At 45.0% G+C, this 20,276-nt stretch overlaps 1 protein-coding gene across 2 annotated transcripts in view; it reads left to right on the forward strand.

The window, feature by feature from the left end:
- The window catches only part of EXOC6B (exocyst complex component 6B), a 447,723-nt gene that overhangs the window by 263,336 nt on the left and 164,111 nt on the right, over window positions 1-20,276 (forward strand). For both annotated transcript variants that reach the window (XM_045018685.1, XM_045018686.1), the window contains exons 14-16: window positions 1,690-1,795; window positions 2,918-3,027; window positions 13,442-13,553. In XM_045018685.1, the coding sequence (XP_044874620.1) occupies window positions 1,690-1,795; window positions 2,918-3,027; window positions 13,442-13,553 (328 nt within the window). The remainder of the gene's footprint in view (window positions 1-1,689; window positions 1,796-2,917; window positions 3,028-13,441; window positions 13,554-20,276) is intronic.

The following is a 20,276-nucleotide window of genomic DNA, read 5'->3' on the forward strand; positions in this document are numbered from 1 at the left end:
TCTTCTTTTCTTGGAGTCACTCAGATGATTCTTGATCCAATGCAAAATTCAATATGAGTTCCGAATAGTGGGGGCTTGACCTAGGTCAGTTCATCTTTTACATCATCGTTCAGACCCTGGCAGAAATGGTAGATCTGGCCTGCCTTGTTCCTTCATGTATCAGCAACCAGACGCTGAAAGTAGGCGGCATATGGCAGGACAGGCCAATGGCCTTCTTTGAGGAACTGCAAGGCAGCTTCAGCAATACGCATGCTATTCGGATCATCAAATAGGACCGAAAGGGTATGAGATTAATTCATTCAAATTAGTAAGGACCAGGCTTGCCTGTTCCAGAAGTGGTGAGGCCCATTCTAGGGCTTCACCGGTCAATAAACTGAGAAGACCCATCTTGGTCTGGTCATCAGGATACATTCCGGGATGCATCCAGAACAAAAAGCAGAATTAAACCACAGAACTTCTGGCAGCTGCCATCAAATCTTTCTGACAGTGGGACCTTTGGGCCATGTTCCAGAGGGACTGTTGCCGGCAGTACTGGATCTGCCGGGATTTGGGAGCAGAGGGACTTGTTCTCCTGTTGCAACTGGGCAAGCTGACCCTGGAGGTTGAGGACCAACCTCCAGGGGGGTTCCATTTTGGTCACCAGAGGTGAGCACTTCGGGGAGAAGTCTGCTCAAATGGTCAGCACAGCTGGGCGACCTGCCATGGCTTGAGCAGGAATAGATGACGGCTGGAGCAGGAGTGGAGGTAGGCACAGGTTGAAGCAGGGGCAGGAACAGGCTGGCATAGGAGCAGTCTGTCAGAACTACCAACAAAGTAGAGACATGGAGCAGACTGGAGTGACTCCTTTCATTAGGAGCCTATCTACCTGCCTGATGGTCACCTGGTTAGATCCTTGCTTGTGGTTTGGTTGGGCCTTGCAAGTAATTATCTCAAATGACTCGTCAGCCTCAGAGCGCTCATCACAAGTGATATCCATGTGATACATTCACTTGTGCTACTTCTTTGACCACCTAAAATACAAGGTATGTCTTCATTGCAGAGTTAACTTGGGTGATTGGCACTCAGGCCTGAACATTGGGATAGTCTAAGCTGGGTGTGAGCCGGCCACACTTCAAAGCCAGACCCGAGCTGCTGTGTCTTCACTAGTGCTGCACTCACCTCTGTGATGTCAGGGCTTCTGGAGGCACATCCCCTAGTTCTTTGTGCTACAGTGAGCTGAGCTGCACTATGGCCTTTTTATCAGTGAATTCTGGGAAAAGGTATCTGTCCTTCCTGGCTCGTAGGGGGAATTGTGGGAAGGCGTTGGAGGATCATCAGCGCTCGAGTGATTTAGCCTGCGTCCTCATTGTAAAGTAGGCAGGTTACTCACCCAAGTGAAAACCGCAGATGACCCAGACTGAAAGCACTACTAATTCGGATCAGAGGTCTTTGTGTAGGGAAAGGATTGGGGTTAGAGGCAACACCTGGGTAAGAGCAGCACTCCTAGCCATTTTAGGTTAGAGCCACATGTCCCCTATTTCTCACCTTGAAATGCTCTGCACTGCTGTAACTCATTCTGCTAGGCCTTTGTGAATGACGGTAACCTTTGATATTGGCTGTTCTGCTCGGCTTCTGGACAGATGTGCTCCTGGTGGTAACACTATTTCTCTGCGCAAGAAGGGTTACTGTAACTGTTCTCTTATTTTACAGAAATATACTTGATTCAGATAATTACAGTCCTATACCCGTAGCTAATGAAGAACTTTATAAGAAGATAATAGGACAGTTCCCATTCCAGGATCCAGAGCTGGAAAAGGTAAGGAAGCCTCTCAAAGGGGACCCTGCTGGGATACCATTAAGAAACTAGTTCCTACCAACACCAAAGATTATTAAAATGGAAATAATTTTTAAAAAACCATGTGTATTTTTCATGGTTTACATTGTCTGGGTTTAGAGGAAGACAGCAGACTTGTCAGTATCTAGTCAGTTTCACTTTTGGATCAGCACAGTTCTGCAATGCTTGCAATACATGGGAACTTTTTTTTATTTTACAGTCTGTTTCCATTGGAACTTCATTTTGATTTTATTGGAAGTGTTTCTATTGACTTGGTTTATTTTAATTGCTGCAGAATTTTAAAATATAACGATACCTTCGGTTTTGTAAAAGCTTGGGCTTCACAAAACTCTATAAGTAGGGCCACATTTGACCTGAACAGTGTCACAGTGTCCCTTTAAACCAGGCTTGGCTTGCGCTCAGCCTCAGGCAAATGTATGCTCCCGGCCTGGTGAGTGTAATTACAAACTGGGTTGCCGGGGGGAAGGAGTTCAATCCAAGTTAGGTGTTTGGGCATTAATTACCCCCCTTCCCATTCGCCATCTGTTTGGCATCTAGTTTCTTCACCATTGTGCTCTGGACCCTTGGGCCCTGTCTAGGCTATGGTTGAATCCAAGCTAGTAAGAGGCTGATTTGAAGGACATGATCTCTGCTTCCTCCCTGCTAGTGCTGTTGTAAGCCAGTGCCTGCCTTAGGCAGAAACAGTAAGAGGTGACAGAGAACAAACTGTTGGTGCCGTGCGCGGTGGGAAATCGACATTGAGGCGTCTTCCAGTATTTTCTTTTTATGAATAAGGGAACTGGTAATGGGTATGGGTGGGGTGTTCCTCTGACTATTCCCTTCTAGCTGCACATTTATCTCCAGGCCCAGTACAGGGCCATTTGTGAGTGATTATCTGGTTCTTCACTTGGCCGAAACGGTTGTCTAACATACAGTAAATGCTGGCTTGTTGTTTCATTGCATAACCTGGCTGAATATTAGAATTAATTTGAAAGCATGGAACTGGAAAGCAGCTACCACACTCTAGCTTTTGCTGGGAGTGGTGCTTTTCCCTGTTAAATTTCTGCTTTTGTCCTTATTTTAATTCTTTCCTGCATTTTACAGCAACCGTTTCCAAAGAAGTTCCCCTTTTCTGAGTTTGTGCCTAAGGTTTACAATCAGATTAAAGAATTCATCTATGCCTGTCTAAAGTTCTCAGAAGATCTTCACCTGAGGTACAGTATGAGATACTGATGATTGTTCATGTAAATATGATAACTTTGCAATGTATATAGCTCCTTTCACTGCAGGATGTCAAAACACTTTATAAACATTCATTTTCTCCTTAATCCTCCATGCCAGTACTAATATTTGGGGTAGTTCCTTCTTGCCAGAGGACAGAGATGGTGCACTCCTTTTTAGTCGTGTGATATCCCATGCATATAAGGGGCTTGCCAGCTCTTGAAGAACAGCTGTGGCTGTTTCCAGTTGGTGGAGCGCACAGTATGTTGCCAGCTGCATAAAAAGTCAGAGGACTCTAGGGTCTGTTCCCTCTGTGATTCCTCTGAAGAGTTCATACAGCACAGCTGAGCCCAGCCATCCCTGACAATGGTAATGATGGTCTTTAGCCCACCAGACCAATGGCTGGTGGGACTTCATAGTGTGGGCACAGCATGGCAGTCTCACATAGGGCTCCCTGGAACACTTCCAGAGAAGGTTCTGGAACAGCTGTTGTCAAGTGCTAACTGTTAAGGGATCCTCCTTCCGAGATTACTACAGTGGTAGGCAGTATGTGGCCTCCAACAGGTCTCTTCCCCTGCTCCAGGAACTCAAGGATAAGCTAGGTACCACCCTTCTGCGTCCACCCAGTGTTCTTGGGCCCAAGGTCATGTCACAACACAAGGACCTACCTCCTGAAAACTCTGCCTTCCCAAGGCTCTTGCTTACCCTCCTCCAGGGGACACCCTCCCATACCTATGGAGTTCACCAACTAGATTCCTCCTCCAACAACTCATTTCCCTTCTTTTTGTTTCCACCACTCACCCTCCATGATCGCCAAAGAAGCTTATGGCGACAAGCTCTGTGCCATCGAAACCAGAAATGTGTGTCACCATCTTGGTCCAGCAGCACGGGTGCACAATTCGAAAATAGCAGCGAGTCCTCCACCCCCTTTCCCGCCCATCAGCGTCACTTCATGCCCTCCCCTTAGTACAAGTATATGTCCATGCTCAGCCGTTCCTCTTCCCTTAATTAAGTTGTACATCCAGCAGCCTCCCCTCCCCTCCCCTTTCCAGTTTGGAAAAGGTACCTGCCAATAGATCCACTCAGCAAAGAGAGTCTGCTCTAAAGCGTGCCTCGGAAACATTAGGTATCACTCTCCAGGCACCTAGCTACTCAGCCTGTTCAGTAGGGCAGTGCTTTTATAGACAGCCATCATGGAGACTGAGTCCAGGACTCCAAAGCTAAAAGCTTGGGTCTCTATCACATGAGCTAATGGAGAAACTTCTCTAGCTGGTAACTGGAGTTAACTCAAAGGAATTACATGAAGCCCTCGTAGAGAAGAACTTTCAGCATTTCACCTGACTTTGGTGAGCCAACAAGCACCTTATACATAGTGTCTGACATCACCAAAAATATTCAAAATTCTCCACCTTCTGGAGGGAGGAGCTATACCAAAGAGTCTAGATTTGCAGAAAGTTCTTAGTGAATGAAAAAAAAAAAAGATCAAATAGGAGAAGTTTCCCATTCAAGCCTCACAGCACCCCAGTGAGGAAGGTAAGTAGTATTTATGCCAATTCTAAACTAAGCCCAGAGTGATCAAGAAACTTGCCTAGGGTCACACGTTCCAGAGCCAGGAATAAAACTCAGGAGTTCCACCCCATAGTTCTCTGATCTAACTACTAGATCACATGCACTCTAAGCTGAATACTCAGATGCCTTCAGAACATGTTTTCCGTGAGCTCTGTGGTTTTGGAAGGCTTGACTTCTCCCAAACAAGTTGTGTCTCAGTTTTTTTCCATGGGATTTTATAAATAAACAAATGAAATTTGAATCTATTTTTTAAATATCCTACAAAATTTCTTTGTTTACTATCCTTCCTCCCTGCCCAGGTGCCCTGATGCTATTTACACAAATGTTTTTGTGTCTGTGGAAGCCTGGAGAACAATTATACAACCTAGTAATTATAAGTTGGGCCATGCTTACGCACAGTAATATATTTAACTTGCAGAAGGTGCATAAATAAATGGTGAATTCTCACTGGAAGGGCAAGAAAGGGTTCCTTCTTCCCTACTGCCTGTGTACAATACACAGGTAGCTAGGTGTTGTGCGGTATGTGGATGTTCCTGATCCTTTGCCGCTTCAAGTACTGGGCACTGCTGGAGGCTGCATATCACACCAATGGCCCAATCTTTTACAACAGTGCTATTGGGGATGCCTGCAGGCTAAGCTTTTCCAGAGTCTGGAGAATGCTCTGTAGGGATGGAATAGCTGTCTTGTTGGGTCTGGGCTTCAGTTCCTGGAGAAATCACCAGTCTCTCTGTGTCCTGCTAGGGAAGCTGAGATCCAGTGGCTGCCTTCTCACTGTCAGTCCCAGAGTTTAATCATCTCATGGCAGAATGCTGTTATTGGTGGGCCTGACAGGTGCTAACCCGTGGGTTGCCATTAAATATTTAGGCTTCTGAAGCTAGCTTGCCCTCTGCTCTTGTTGCAAAATGGTCTCGTTTCACAGAGCTATCGGATTCATTTAACTCCTCCAGTGGTGCTTGCCTCGGAGGAGTACAGCTAAGCGCTTTGTGCTCTTAACCATTACTGAGATGATTAGGTTTGTCAGAGAATGGAAGAAAAGTGTTCTCCTGGGTACCACCTCAGGGGCTCCCCATGGACAAGTTATTAAAATTCCTTTCAGCTTAGGAGATTTCATCTTTTTTTTTTTTTGAGGGGTGCTTTTGGGCAAGGGGAAAGGAGTGGAGCTGGTGTGTGTTTCCGTCCAAACATACTGAATATTTCTCTGAAAACCCCTGTTGACACTTTCTTCATTTCACTCTGACAGTTTGAATGAGTTTTTATTAGGAAGTTTGGCTGCAAAGCCAGCAGCAAGTTTTCTTTCTTTCTCTTTCTTTTTCTTCCTCGGTTGTCATTCACTTTGCACCCTGGAGTGATTGGGGTCAGGCTGTCAGTCACAGCAGGCATGAAGGTCATGGCTACTGTTATGGGATATGGGACATCAGCTATCATTAAGATAGACAGTTCTCTTAAGTACTCTATAGTCTTTTCCTGAAGAATAAACCCTGCAGCAGAAAACGTCATATATTTTTAATTATTATTCTAAGCCAGCTCCTTGTATTTGTTGGACAGAAATATTCTCCTTTATAATGAGGTGATTATGAAAGATGTTTAAAATATTTAAAGACCTGTCTTATTTTTAACAGCTTTCATGGGTGTGCACACATGCACACTTTTTGTTTTGCTTTATTATTTCAATTTAAAACTTTGTTTTAAAATATTTCTTCATTGGGATAAGCCAGAGGCATATTGTAGAGATTCTTCTCTAGTAAGTTGTCTTAAACACTTCCATTGGTTCAAAAGATGTCACCAATTCTATTGGAATTTCTCATTTTAAAGATATTCCTTATCTTTGGAACGAACAGAATTTTTCAGACAGGTGGAAACCTTTAAATGTGTCAACTTGTTATCTAACAGAACTTTGATTGTACAGACATAGGGCCCAATCTCTGCAGACACGTAGGGGCAATTTTTAAAGTACCCAAGTGATTTAGGAGCACAAATCACATTGCTGTCATGGGGCTTGAGCCTCTACATCATATAGGGCTTGTCTACACTACCGCCTAAATCGATGTAAGTTATGTCACTCAGGGGTGTGAAAAAACCATCTCACTGAGCAACATAACTTACATCGACTTAAACCCGTGTCTACACTGCACTATGTCGGCAGGAGATGCTCTCCCATTGACATAGCTCCCGCCTCTCATTGAGGTGCAATAATTACGTCAACGGGAGAACGCTCTCCCATCGATTGAATGCGTCTTCACCAGACATGTTAAATCAGCATTGCTGCATCAGCAGTACCAAGTTAGCACAGTAGTGACGACAAGCCCCTAGTCTCTTTTGAAAATCCCATTCTTACGCAGCGGTGTAACTTTACTCACGTGTGTAACCCCACTGAAATCAGTGTTACTCGTGTGCTGAAGTGCTTGTAGGATCTGACCTATATGGAGAACAATAACGAGAAATAATCCATTTTATACCATTGCATCTAGCTGAGGAGTCCATCATATTATTTCGGTCTGTAAGTCTGTTTCCATGTACATTTTTAATACGTGAACACATCACACTGTAGGAAAAGGGAGAAAAAGAGCACAGATACCACCATGGTGGGCACTAATATAAAAGCCTAAGATGTTCTGTAGCTGGAACTCAGCTGAGACCAAACTTAAAAAAAAAACCCTAAAACACCAGTATATAAATATTACAAATACAGAGACCTTGCCCTGAGGAGTTTAGATATAAAGAAAAAGAGGGCAAATTTTCCATTCCCGGTGATTCAAACAATTGTCTCATTCCTAGATAAGTAGGGCTGGGCATTGCTGGTCAGGAGGGAACCCTGTTGGTGGGGCAGTATGGAAAATCCTGTACTGCCGCCTTTCTGCTTACTGTCTGTGCCTGGATTTACTTGCTCTGGGGATAAACAGAGGCCTCCAGGGTTATCAGCACAGCAGCTTTCACCAACACTGCAATGGCTCAGAAATAAAAGGAAAATATGCTGAATGTCCCTATTAGCCAGGGTCACTTAGCACTTACCCACCCTAAAAATGAACGGGGTGTGTGTGTGTAAAGTCCTTCATTTTGATGCCTCCAGATGCTGTTCTGCAACTGAGCCACTCTGAGATACCACTATGGTAGGTGCAGTGTAAGAGCCTGAATAGAATAGAAACCCAACTTGAATTTGGAGTTTACCCACAAGGGAGTCATGTAAATGGATCTTGTATAGCATGTGGAATATTTGAATAGTGTTATTACTAATAATCGACTCTTATTTCTGTGGGGCTCAAAACCCAAAGGTCTTCCAGCAGCCTTATCCAAAATATAACGAAAACTGAAGTATTTGAACAGGCAATGTTGCCAGCTATCTAAATGACCATTAAAGAGAGTTTGGAAATGGTACCATATTCCATACTAACAACCCATCACTTACCTTATTTGTGTCACAAATTGATGTATTCATGCATCAAAGGAGGAACTGGAGCCAGACAGCGTAATATTAGGGCACTGAAAAAGAAAGAGCGGCTAGTTTTGAAATGCTTTGAAGATGTAAAGCACCATGTAAGTGCTAAGCATTGGTATTGAGAATTACCTGTTTATGTACTAGAGGCTTTTGTTGAAATGTCATTGCTGGCTTTAAGGGTGAAGTTGGTGATGATACTAAACCATCAATTTTCAAAGCATTTTGTCCTATTCCAGCTAGCTTGAGGAAAGTGGTGCAACAACCCTCTTGCAGAAAGTATCATCCGTGCCAAAGCATTGTGAATGTGCTGCCAGGATCTATATAGATTCAAAGATCCCAAGGCCAGAAGGGACCCTTGTGATCCTCTAGTCTGACCTCCTGCATAACAGGCCAGAGACCTGCCCCAAAATATTTTTTGAACAGAGCATATCTTTATAAAAAACATCCAGTTTTGATTTTAAAATTGCCAGTGCTGGAGAATGCACCAGAGCCCTTAGTAAATTGTTCCATTGATTAATTACCTTCACTATTAAAAAATTGTGCCTTATTTCCAGTGTCCATTTGTCTAGCTTCAACTTCCAGCGACTGTATCTTGTTAAATTTTTGTTAGATTGAAAAGGCCATTATCAAATATTAGTTCCCCTTGTAGGTACTTACAGACAATGATCAAGTCGCCCCTTAACCTTCTCTTTGTTATACTCAAGGATCTCAATCTATTTAGCTTGAGGGAGGGGATAGCTCAGTGGTTTGAGCATTGGCCTACTAAACCCAGGGTTGTGAGTTCAATCCTTGAGGAGGCCACTTAGGGATCTGGGGCAAAAAATTGGTCCTGCTAGTGAAGGCAGGGAGCGGGACTCGATGACTTTTCAAGGTCCCTTCCAGTTCTAGGAGATTTGTATATATCCAATTATTAAGCTTATCACTATAAAGTGTGTTATCTAATCCTTTAATCATTCTCATTCCTCTTCTCTGAATCTTCTCCAATTGATCAAAATCCTTTTGGGACATATACACATAAAGGCGATGATCAAATTGTTGGACCCCTAAACCCTGATGGCAGGGCCATGTTTTAACTAAATAATGAACTTTCATATAGTGCTCAGCTTACATGTTGGCTAAGTTGTTTAAATAATAAAGTGGGTATAATTAATTTCAAAAAGGGCTTTTTCCCATCCTCCCTTTTTCTAGCTAAAACTCCTAAAACAGCAAAACGGGCAGTGTTCAAAGTAATCAGAAAACTCACTCTGTCATCCAAATTTGTTACAGTGTAACTCTGGCAGAATAGTCTCATATCAATACAGTCTCCACTGATCACAATCCTACAGAATGGCCTCCATGCAGGTTTCCCAAAGACATCTGCTGTGCAATGCAACAAGAACAGAGGTGTGGGAAGTTCGCTCTCCTCCTTGCATGCAAGTTGAGCAGCTCATGTCGAGTCATAACATGGCCCCTTGTTTGCAGGGATTCAGCCATGTGACTCTAATGGGGGCTCACGGGCAAGAAGCCTTCTCTAAAATTTCATTTCTACCAGCTTGCCACCCACCACTACCCTCAGCTTCCATTCAGTGATTAAAAAATAGGAGAAATGAACGCTGGAACCAACAAGAAGCGACCTAACTTCAGTGATCCAAATGAGATGGTTTTTGTGTCACCTTCAGGCTGTATGTGCTACTCTCTTATCAGTGTGGCTTTTCACCTCTCTCCCCCCAATCTCTGCAAGCCCTTCTCCACGCGTAGGGTCCCTCCCGGTCTGCTCTGACACTGATGATCAGCTGTGCTGTGGTAACAAGATGGGCAGGGATGGTGTCCCTAGCCTCTGTTTGCCAGAAGCTGGGAATGGGTGACAAGAGATGGATCACTTGATGATGACCTGTTCTGTCCATTCCTCCTGGGGCACCTGGCACTGGCCACTGTCAGAAGACAGGACACTGGGCTGGATGGACCTTTGCTCTGACCCAGTATGGCCGTTCTTATTAACATGGGACATCATGATAAAGAAAGCTGGTGATCCTCTGTACCAACAGTTAGCTTTATATTGTGTAGTGCAGTGTGCTTTTACCAGTTGTGAATTTTCCCTGAGATGGCTCATATGATGATTGCTTAATCTTTGTATTGTGTGGTGTACAGAACCACAAGTAGCTTTCGATGGGAGGAGATGGGGAGCACTTTATAAATAAAATGTACGTCCGTGACAGTGGATTCAACCACACTACAGAGAATCAGAGATAGAGATGGACCTGAAGCAAGAAGTTGGTGTCTGGACCCAAATGTCCCTAGGGTTTTGGATCTGTTCCGTCTCTAACAAAGCCAAAGTACAACATAATACAAATCAAATAAGGCTAGAAGGAGTTTGGAATCAGAGGGAGTGCACCAGGCAGGGACACGTGGTGAGACTTCAGCTAGTAGTGTTTAGTTTAAAATGGAACTTAGCAACTGTCATCAAGAGTCAAATCCTGTAAGGTACTGACTGTTCTGTGCTCCCGTAGAAGTCAGTAGCAGATAAAGGTGCTTAGCACCTGGCAGGATCAGTGCCCAAAAGAGCAGATCCTAATCAGCATTAACCAGAAGAGATGCAATGGTTACCGGTGCAGAGGAGATCAACCTGCAGTGACAAGGCAGCTTGTTGGTGGGTACAGGTATTGGAGAGTGGCTACTGTGAGCATAGGTACTTACGCTAGCTTTCTTTCCTCCTTGGGGAAGATAAATAAGAACAGAGTCTCCTTTATCTCACTGAAATAAGAGCAGCTGTGCACAAAAATTACATCACTTGGATTGGGAGTTCTGGGATGGGAAGAGGCCTGCTGGCCCCATTAGCTTCTGCTGCCAGCACAGGTTTCGGTGAGCTGACATGCTGGATAGCAGAGTACAGAGCAAGGCTACCTAGCGCACAAGTGGACAGAGATAACTTGAAGGCTTTCTTTTGTTTCCCATGTCATTTTCTCCTTTGTAATCTCTCCATTTGTCAGGTTAAACAGGGTAAGGAGCCAAAGGTCACAGGGTTGGTTTACCAGGAGCCCTAAAGTTATTAATGTTTCTGAACCTTCCAGTTTGAGATTTTCTTCACCAGCAGCTGCCTGTCTTCCTGCTCTCCGAGATAAAGGCCATGTTGTTTCAGGCCTAATGTGATGCCGATGATAGATCAAAGGAGCCAACATTTCAGTCACTTTCCAAAACCTACTTCAAAAAGAAAAGATTACACTTAACTGGAGTGTGGTGGGAGGGAGGGAGAACAGGACTTCTTTGGGGGGAGGAGGGGAAGCTTCCCAGCAGCAGTTCAAGTGACCTGCAAAGTGGGAATATTTTTAATAGCCTTCATATCCCTCTAGTATACTGAAAACACCCATTTAAAAATAAAGCCCAAAGCATTCTGACACCATTAAAGTGAATGGGCTTCGTCAATGTTATGAGTTACAATGGGGTTGCATTAATTATAAGTGGGTCTAGTTCAGGAAAAATATATGGGCCAGATTTTTCAAGGTAAGCATTGTGTATGTATGTATAAAGACCCTTCCAATCAATCCCATCATAGATAATCAGCAAGGTTTGAACAGGGGACCTACAGCACCAAAGACCTCTATCACTTGACCTCTATCACCTGTTCTCTTCTAGCGGGCCAGCCACTGTAGGTGGGTGCACCATGCACTTTGCCAGTGCATTACATATATACCCTGTTACGCTTGCAAATAATGTGTGTGTGTGTGTGTGTGAGATAGACCTGACTTGCACAAGCATATCAGATATTAGTACATGTAAGTTTAGGCACACCCAACTCTGTGTATGGGGTTTGTACATGGCCAGCTTTGAAAACTGGGCCCTATCGCTCTGTTTCTTGACCCATTACAAAGTCCGTCATTTTAGAAACAAACATACTTCTGTCCAGCACAGACCTGGCATTGATTGCTTTGGTGCAAGTTTAGGTAAAATGCAGATATTGGGAATAATGGAGAACTGCATGCACTGCAAATAAAAGAGCAGATATTGAAAGCAGGGCCGGCTCCAGACCCCAGCGCGCCAAGCGTGTGCTTAGGGCTGCATTTTGCCGGCAGGGCGGCAGGCGGCTCCGGCGGACCTTCCGCAGTCATGCCTGCGGGAGGTCCACCGGAGCCGTGAGACCAGCGGACCTCCTGCAGGCATGACTGCAGAGGGTTCGCTGGTCCCGCGGCTCGGGTGGACCCTCCCGCAGGCATGACTGCGGAAGGTCCGCCGGAGCCGCCTGCTGCCCTCCCAGCGCGCCCTCCGCAGGCGCGTCTGCAAGAGGTCCCCCGGAGCTGCGGGACCGGCAGCGCGCCCCCTGCGGCATGCCGCCGTGCTTGGGGCGGCCAAATTCCTAGAGCCGCCCCTGATTGAAAGGCTGCTGCAGCATGGAGGCTGGATGTCTCTCTAATGAGTGGGTTAAAGAAATGGAAAGATTTCTGCAGCTCTGTTGGAGGCAGCACATATTCCCTCATTGCCCCTCTGTCTATGGGACTGACAGGGCTCAAGAAGACAGTGGAGGATGGGGATTGTTGGGGATCCCAGCAACAAGCTCTGTTCAGGGTGAGTAGCTGGGTGGAGGGACTCCTCCTTTTCCCACCATGGCACAATCAGCAACTGTTCTGTCAATTGCTGTCACCTGCTGTGCTTCCTGGCTCTACATAGTACACAAAGGGTAGGTAATATTGCCTCCAGCAATGTTAACTCTCCACAGCTTCTCCTCAGATCGCAGTCTTGGGCAGGGGGAAGCATTTCTGCTTAGCCACGGTCTCCCTTTCACCTGCAGCTTTCTCGGTAGGTTTACTCTACCCTGCTTTACTTGGGCGTGGAAAGGAATCATTGACCCCAGCAGGAGGAGAACCAGTTCTAGGGACATTCTCCTAAGCACCTGTGGAAATGCACTGTGGTGGCATGTTGTCATTGTATGACGTGATTGCATGAAAAACAAGGACAGCAGAAAGCATTGGGGAAAAATCTGTTTTTATTTATATTAATACTTATCCAGATATTAAGAAGCTTCACAGAACATACCTATAATATAAATATATACACACACACACACGGCACTATTGAAGGGGTGGGCATGGGTACCAGGGAGTGCTAAGTATCCACTGGGGGTAATCAGCACCCTTGCCAATTAGGTGCTGAAGTGCGAGGATGGTCGGTCTAGGCAAGAGGATGCTAGCCTGGGATTCAGGAGACTTGAGTTAAATTCCCCGCTCTTTCACAGACTCCCGATGTGACACTGGACAAGTCTCTTAATCTGTGTCTGCCTCACCTGTACAATGGTGATAACAGCACTTCTCTACCTCACAGGGGGTGTTGTGAGGGTAAAGATTGTGAGGTGCTCGGATGCTGTGGCGCTGGGGGCCTTGGATTTTCCCCCTGCTTCAAAGCATTCTGCAAATTAATTTTTGAACTTTGTTTTTCAGCTCCACGGAGGTCGACGACATGATTCGAAAATCAACCAACTTGCTGCTGACTCGAATGCTGAGCAACTGTTTGCAGACTGTTATTAAGAGGAGAAACACAGGGCTGACAGAGGTAAAGAGTTCAGTTCCCTGAGAACAACTAGTCATGGCAGTAGAATGTGTCCCATCATCTAATGTTTGTGGTTCCATTTCAGCTTTCTAGGGCGTGTCTTTAAAACATAGCAATGGGACCATTATCGTAATGTTAGGTTCTTTAAGAACAATGGGGAGCTGCTTAGCATTGCTGTAATAATTAGTAAGTGCTTTATGCTCAGAGAGGAATTTCTCTGCTGCTTTCTCAGTTGTCATTGTCTATCATTTGATGGCCTGTATCCCTTGAATATTTATAATTCTAGAACACATTTATATGCTGGCTATTGTATTCCTTGTTATAGGAATGAAAAATGTAAATAAGGTAAAACAAATGACTATTATTTGTATTACAGCCGCAAGTCAGAACTCCAGTGAGTGAATTGGGCAGCATTGCGCTAAATGCCATACAAACATGGAGTATAAAAGCCAGTCTCTGCCCTTAGAGCATGTTTCTTTCCAGATGTTTAGAAAGAACTTCCCAAACTGTAGGAAAGCTGAGGTTTATGGCAGTTACAAAATGTTTGTGAGCCAGCGACTTTATCTCGTGTACACGTGATTAGTGTCTGACATTTCTATAAATCAGTTTAATGTGAGTAGATGATAAACTAATTGAGACACGTACAAGTCTTTGGACTGTGCCTAGGCTAATGAATCCTAGTGAGGCCTCTGGGTTCTGCTATCCAAGGAATATTAAATAAAATATAGCTGTATTTAATTGATGTAACTGTACGTGAATTGTGACATGAAACCTGACTAACACTCATTTACTCTAAGAAATCCGCAGCTGACTTTGCTGTGAAAACCTTTCTTGTGTTTTGGGAACAATTATACATCCAAGATGGGGATGCATCTAGGGGAATTTCATCACATCAGAACTGGTTTATCCCTGTATGTGCGCTCAGTTTTACAACTGGGATTCACCCTTGCCCTCCTGCCCTCCAGCACAGGGGAGTGTCTCTGATCTTTGGGGGCATATTCCTCCTCTCCTACCCCCCAGGGTGTCCTGGGGAATGAGGAATGTAGAGCTATGCCCTACCTTATGCATCGGAAAAAATCATCCGCTGTTGCGAGTATATTTTTAAACAGCAATTTGATTCGTGTGACTTTGTGAACAGCGCTTAATAGCTGACTGGTTAACTTACCACAGGAGTCCCTCCAGGCTGCTTACCCCCCGCTTAGAGAAGAGCTTGACATATGGTGTGTGTTCCATAGGAAAGGTGATGCCAGGAGAAGAAAATAATGGGGTTGAGAGAGTGCTGTGGTGGAGGGTTTGTTCAGCTGCCTTGGCACTGCTTCTCTGGAAGCTGAAGTGGGATTCCACAGGAAATGCCTACAGGTCACGACAGTTCAGACTTAATGACTCCAATTTAAAATAAAGGTCTAATTTGGCAGGAGCTGCCTGCCTACGGTGTTTTGCTTTGGCGCTCTTTTCGTATTAAGGCTGGCGTCACCCTCCTGCTCCATACCACTTATCAAGGACAGTTTTCCCCTTTTTTCTACTCTGGTCTAAATGGGTAACTTCCCCCGCCCCATCCTGGTCAGGATAAAGGAGGAAAAGACATTAGCTCTGTCTCAAAACTATTTCTCTGTTCTTCACCCTGACGCTTATTCTTATGTAGGACAAATATTGGCCGGTGTTTATAAAATGATATAGTGCATTGCATTTTTCATCTGGGGATCTCAGAGCCTTTACGCTGTTTCTCAAAATGTGTCTGAGGGACACACAGATTGAGTAAAATTTCCAAAAAGCTCCCAGGTCACTTAGGAGCCAAGTCCCATTTTCAAAAGTGACTTAGGCACTTAGCTGAAGTGCAGCTTCTAAGAGTAAATCTCTAGTTCTTTCCATAAGACAGCCCCCTCCTCGCCTATTAAGACCCACCCCTGCATCATCTTCCAGACAGCGTGTTTGACATTCCTGGAGAGAGCCATGTACCGGTGCCACCTGAGGACCTTCCTTACTCTGTTTTTCATTGTTGCCTTTATCGTTTTCCTCAGGGTGGGCTTGAATTACTTCAGACCAATGGGCATTTGTTACAAAAGTCAACTCTATATAATTCCAGCCCTTGCCTCTAGAATCATAAAAGATTAGGGTTGGAAGAGACCTCAGGAGGTCATCTAGTCCAGCCCCCTGCTCAAAGCAGGACCAACCCCAACTAAATCATCCCAGCCAGGGCTTTGTCAAGCCTGACCTTAAAAACCTCTAAGGAAGGAGATTCCACCACCTCCCTAGGTAACCCATTCCAGTGCTTCACCACCCTCCTAGTGAAATAGTGTTTCCTAATATCCAGCCTAGACCTCCCACACTGCAGCTTGAGACCATTGCTTCTTGTTCTTGTTCCCTCACCCATCCCATTCCCTTTTGCTCTTCAGAGACCCATCTTACTTATTTCAACTAGGAGTCATAGAAGCAGTACCTCAGGAGCTCAGAGGGGAGAGTTTCTATTCTTTCTACTTTCATATTCCCCCCCAAAAAGCAGGGATGCATCGTGTCCTGGACCTAAGGCAACTGAGCAAATTCATGCGCAGACTGTGTCAGAATAGCGATACTAGCTAGCTTCCATTGTCCCCTCTCTAGGAATTCAGCATTGGTTTGTGTCTCTTGACCATCAGGTTGCTTATTTTCATATAGCAATTCATCCAGTCCACAGAAAATATCTCCAGTTTACAATGGGACACAACCGCCACCAATACCTTTCAGCCTTTCTGCAGTCCCAAGAGTGTTCACAAAATGTTTGGTGGCAGTAGTGGAAGTCTGTCTGAGACAGCAAGGCATACCCATGTACCCATTTTTGGACAACTGGCTTCTGAGAGAGAAATCCCCATAGGGTGTATCCAGTGCCCTGTCCACACTCCTCAGCATATTCCATTTTTAGGACTGAGTGAGAATGGACCAACTTCTGTTTGTGAGATAGACAAGCTTTCGAGCTTACACAGAGCTCTTCTTCAGATCTGTGAAACCTACTCAGAGTGTCACAGCTAAATATAAGGTGGAGCAGATTGTTTAGCATAAGTAGTTAACACATTTCTAGGGGCCATTCAAGGTGAAGTGGCCCATTAACACCCCTCCAGTTATGGGGGGGGAAGGAAGTAAAGAGGGGGAAAAGGCAGCTTGGGGGGGAATTTAGTGGGTTATTGATTGTTATAATAAGCCATAAATCCAGTTTCTCTGTTCAGGCCCTGATGTTTAGTGTCTAGCAAAGTTATAAATTTAAACTCCCAGGCTTGTCTTTTGAAGGTGTTGTGCAGGTTTCCTTGGAGGATGAGGACTGATGAGGTCAGATATAGAGTGTTTGCCTTGTGAAAAGTGTTCAACCACAGGCATTTTGTGCACTAGTTGAGGTACACCATGTGTTGTGATAGGAATGTGTGGAATCTATGGATCTTGAAAGGTGAGTTGTAGGGGGGCTGTTGATCACTGAAGCAGTGGTGATATGTCTGCAGGTTTTGCATCTGTTCTGGCAGGGTCTGGTGCTGCTTTGAATTGGCGTATCCTGGTCTGTGAGGAGCTTGCTTCTGATGGTGAACTTGGAGAAGTTGAGGGGTTGTTTTGAAGGCCAGAAGAAGAGATCCAGAAAAGATTTATTTCCCTGTCGAGAGCGGGTTGTAATTGTTTAATGATACCCCATATGGGTTCCAGTGTGGGGTGGTAGGTGACAACTAGGGGTGTGCAGTCAGAAGGGGTTATATTTCCATATTAAAGCAAGTTCTCTCGGGCTATTTGGGTCATCCCTCACTTCTGTCCATAGAATGTATTGGGGCTCTTCTTGATTCCAAGCTGGAGGCATATCTCCGTCTAGACAGGTTTCAGATCGTCACATTCCTAATGTCCAACCTCGGGGGAAACCCTACAACAGCAGCAAGAATCTCTGAGAGACAAGGTGAATGAGGTAATATCTTTTATTGGGCCAACTTGTGTTGGTGAAAGAGACAAGCTTTCGAGCTTCCACAGAGACCTACAGTGCAAACATCAAACTATTAGGTCACATGGCATCCTGCACTTTTGCCAGACTTTGCCTCTGCCTTCTCAGGAGCTGCCTGAGGTCTGTTTTGCAATCAACTAAACATCATAAGCACACTTATCTCGTGGTACGGACTACTCCACAAGCTTTTCCAGACTGTTGGACAAGGCCCCAAAATGGACTGCAAAGAAATATTCTGCACTCCTCCTCACACAGTGACCCTGATTACAGATGTCTCTATAGCAGATTGGGGGACCCAGCTAAAACACCTAGATTCAAAGCCTATGGTTCTAGAAAGTCGTCCCCCCCCCTCCCCCACACGGTTGAGGTGAATGGCTCAGAGTCCCATCTGGAATTCTGGGTGATTTGACGCTGGGTGGAGCGTTTCTACTGCTTCTGAAATGAACCATAGTGGTGCAGATCCTGACAGACAACCCCTCCACAATGTTTTATATTAACAGGCAAGGGGGTGCCCTTTTCATTCCCTCTGTCAACCAATCAAGCCATCTTCATGGGAAAACTTACATGGCTCTTCACCCACTAGGAGCAAACAACGATTTGGTGGATTTCCAGAGCAGGCAGTACTCAGCTATTCATCTCAACCATTCATGAGGACTCAGTCACTGAAAGACTCCATGCTCAAACCTGTATTCCACAGATGGGGCTCCCCCAGAATTTATCTGTTCACCACCACCAAAAACAAACGTCCACTATTCTGTTCCAGAGCAGGCACCTGTGCAGGCTTCTTCCAGGATGCCTTCTGAACCCCTTAGTCTCAATCTTCTCTGTGCCTTTGCTCCCATTCCCTTGATACCCAGGATCATAAGGAAAATCAGGTAGGATGTGGTCACAGTAGTACTCAGAGCCCATTATTGGTCCAGATAGTATTGGTTCACAGACCTACTGCATATGTCCACATAGCTATTGAGATCTCTCACCGATCTCCTAGATGTGCACTCTCAGAATCAAGGACAAATTATCCATCCAAACCCAACATCTTTGCATCCGATGGGTTGGAGGTTTGGTGACTGAGCACTACAGACAGGGATTGCTCTGTAGAGGTCCAAGAAAATTCTAATGTAGAGCAGGAAGCCCTTTTGAGACCAGATCAATCTACAGTTCAAAGTGGAAAGGTTTTTCCATCTGAGCTTCATGACATGGTCTCATCCTTTTAATTCCTATTCCCAGGATTTTGGACTACATCTTCTTAAGCTATCAGACCTCCCCATTAATTCTGTCAGGGTCCATGTAGATACAGTTCCGTTGGTTTGAGAGTCCACTTCTTCCTGGGACTTTAATGTAGTTCTTATGGGTCTCATGGAACTCCCCCGTCAACTCTTATCCAAGTACTCCTTACACCATTTCATTCTCAAAACCACTTTCGTGATGGCTGTCCCCTCAGCCAGAAGAGATAGCGAGATTTAAACATCTTATAGACTTTCAGGCCAGAAGGGACCATCATGATCATCTAGTCTGACCTCCTGCATGTTGCAGCCCACAGAGCCTCACCCACCCACCCCTGTAATAGTCCCATAACCTCTGGCTGAGTTACTGAAGTCCTCAGATCATGGTTTAAAGACTTCAATTTGCAGAGATTTCACCATTTACCCTAGTTTAAACCTTCAAATGAACGGTGCCCCATACTGCAGAGGAAACATCAGTAGCAGATACCCCTTCCACTCTTTTCCATAGAGATAAGGTGTGCGTAGACGTCATCAGAACTTTCTTACCAAAGTGGTGTCTGATTTTCATTTAAAGCAAACCACCAGCTTCACTGTTTTCTTTCCCCAAACCACATTCACAGCTGCGAAAAATCAAGCTCCATACTTCAGATGTTTCCAGAGCCCTTCTTTATCAGTTAGACAGGACCATGCCATTCAGGAAATTATCCCATTTATTTGTGGCGTTGGAGAAGGCTGTGAAAGGTCAGGCCATCTCTTCCCAGATATTAACCAAGTGGATCACTCGGTGCATCACAAGTCATTACCAACTAACAGATATGCCCCCCTCCTCAGGCAGCATCAGAGTCCACTCAGCTAGAGGCCATACAATCTCCTCTATGTGCCTAATAAATGTTCTGTATCAGAGTTCTGCAGGGCTCACATACAACTTAGTCCACACCTTTACCAAGCATTGCGCCCTGGATTTAGCAACTAGATCAGATGCTAAATTCAGAGCAGTTCTGCAATCCTTATTTAGTTAGCTGCAGTAAGACTCCTCAGACCTGTGTCCTTTTAATCTAGGAACAGCTAACTAGTTGTCACAAGTAGGATCCACATAGACGAAGACTCAACAAGGAAAGGTCATTTATATAATGGTAATGGTAGGTCTCCAAGGTGTTTCACCCATGTGGATTCCACAGCCACTCTCCATCCCATCGCCTTCATTATCCAGCTCTCTGGGATTTTGAATTAGCAATGAATCTGAGAGATGGTCAGGGCCACTCTACTTACATGCCCTTGGGTGAGGAGGCACGAGGACATGCAGGACACAATCACAGCCCCAGTGGACAGTGCTGGTCAAAAGATTCTGATCTTGCATGCCTGAAGTGCTTGTGCACCATAAGAGGGATCCACACTGACCAAATATCTCAAAGGACCACAGTTAATGTACGGTAAGTACCAGGTCAGTTTATAGAAGTGGTTTTTGTAGGAACATGGTGGAGGCCTGTGGGACTGAGCCTGGTAAATTGAGATGTCTCATCACTTTGATATACCATATAAATACTAACCAGACTGCATTGG

The sequence above is a fragment of the Mauremys mutica genome, chromosome 5 (genome assembly GCF_020497125.1).
Source record: "Mauremys mutica isolate MM-2020 ecotype Southern chromosome 5, ASM2049712v1, whole genome shotgun sequence".
In the NCBI taxonomy this organism is placed as follows: Eukaryota; Metazoa; Chordata; order Testudines; family Geoemydidae; genus Mauremys; species Mauremys mutica.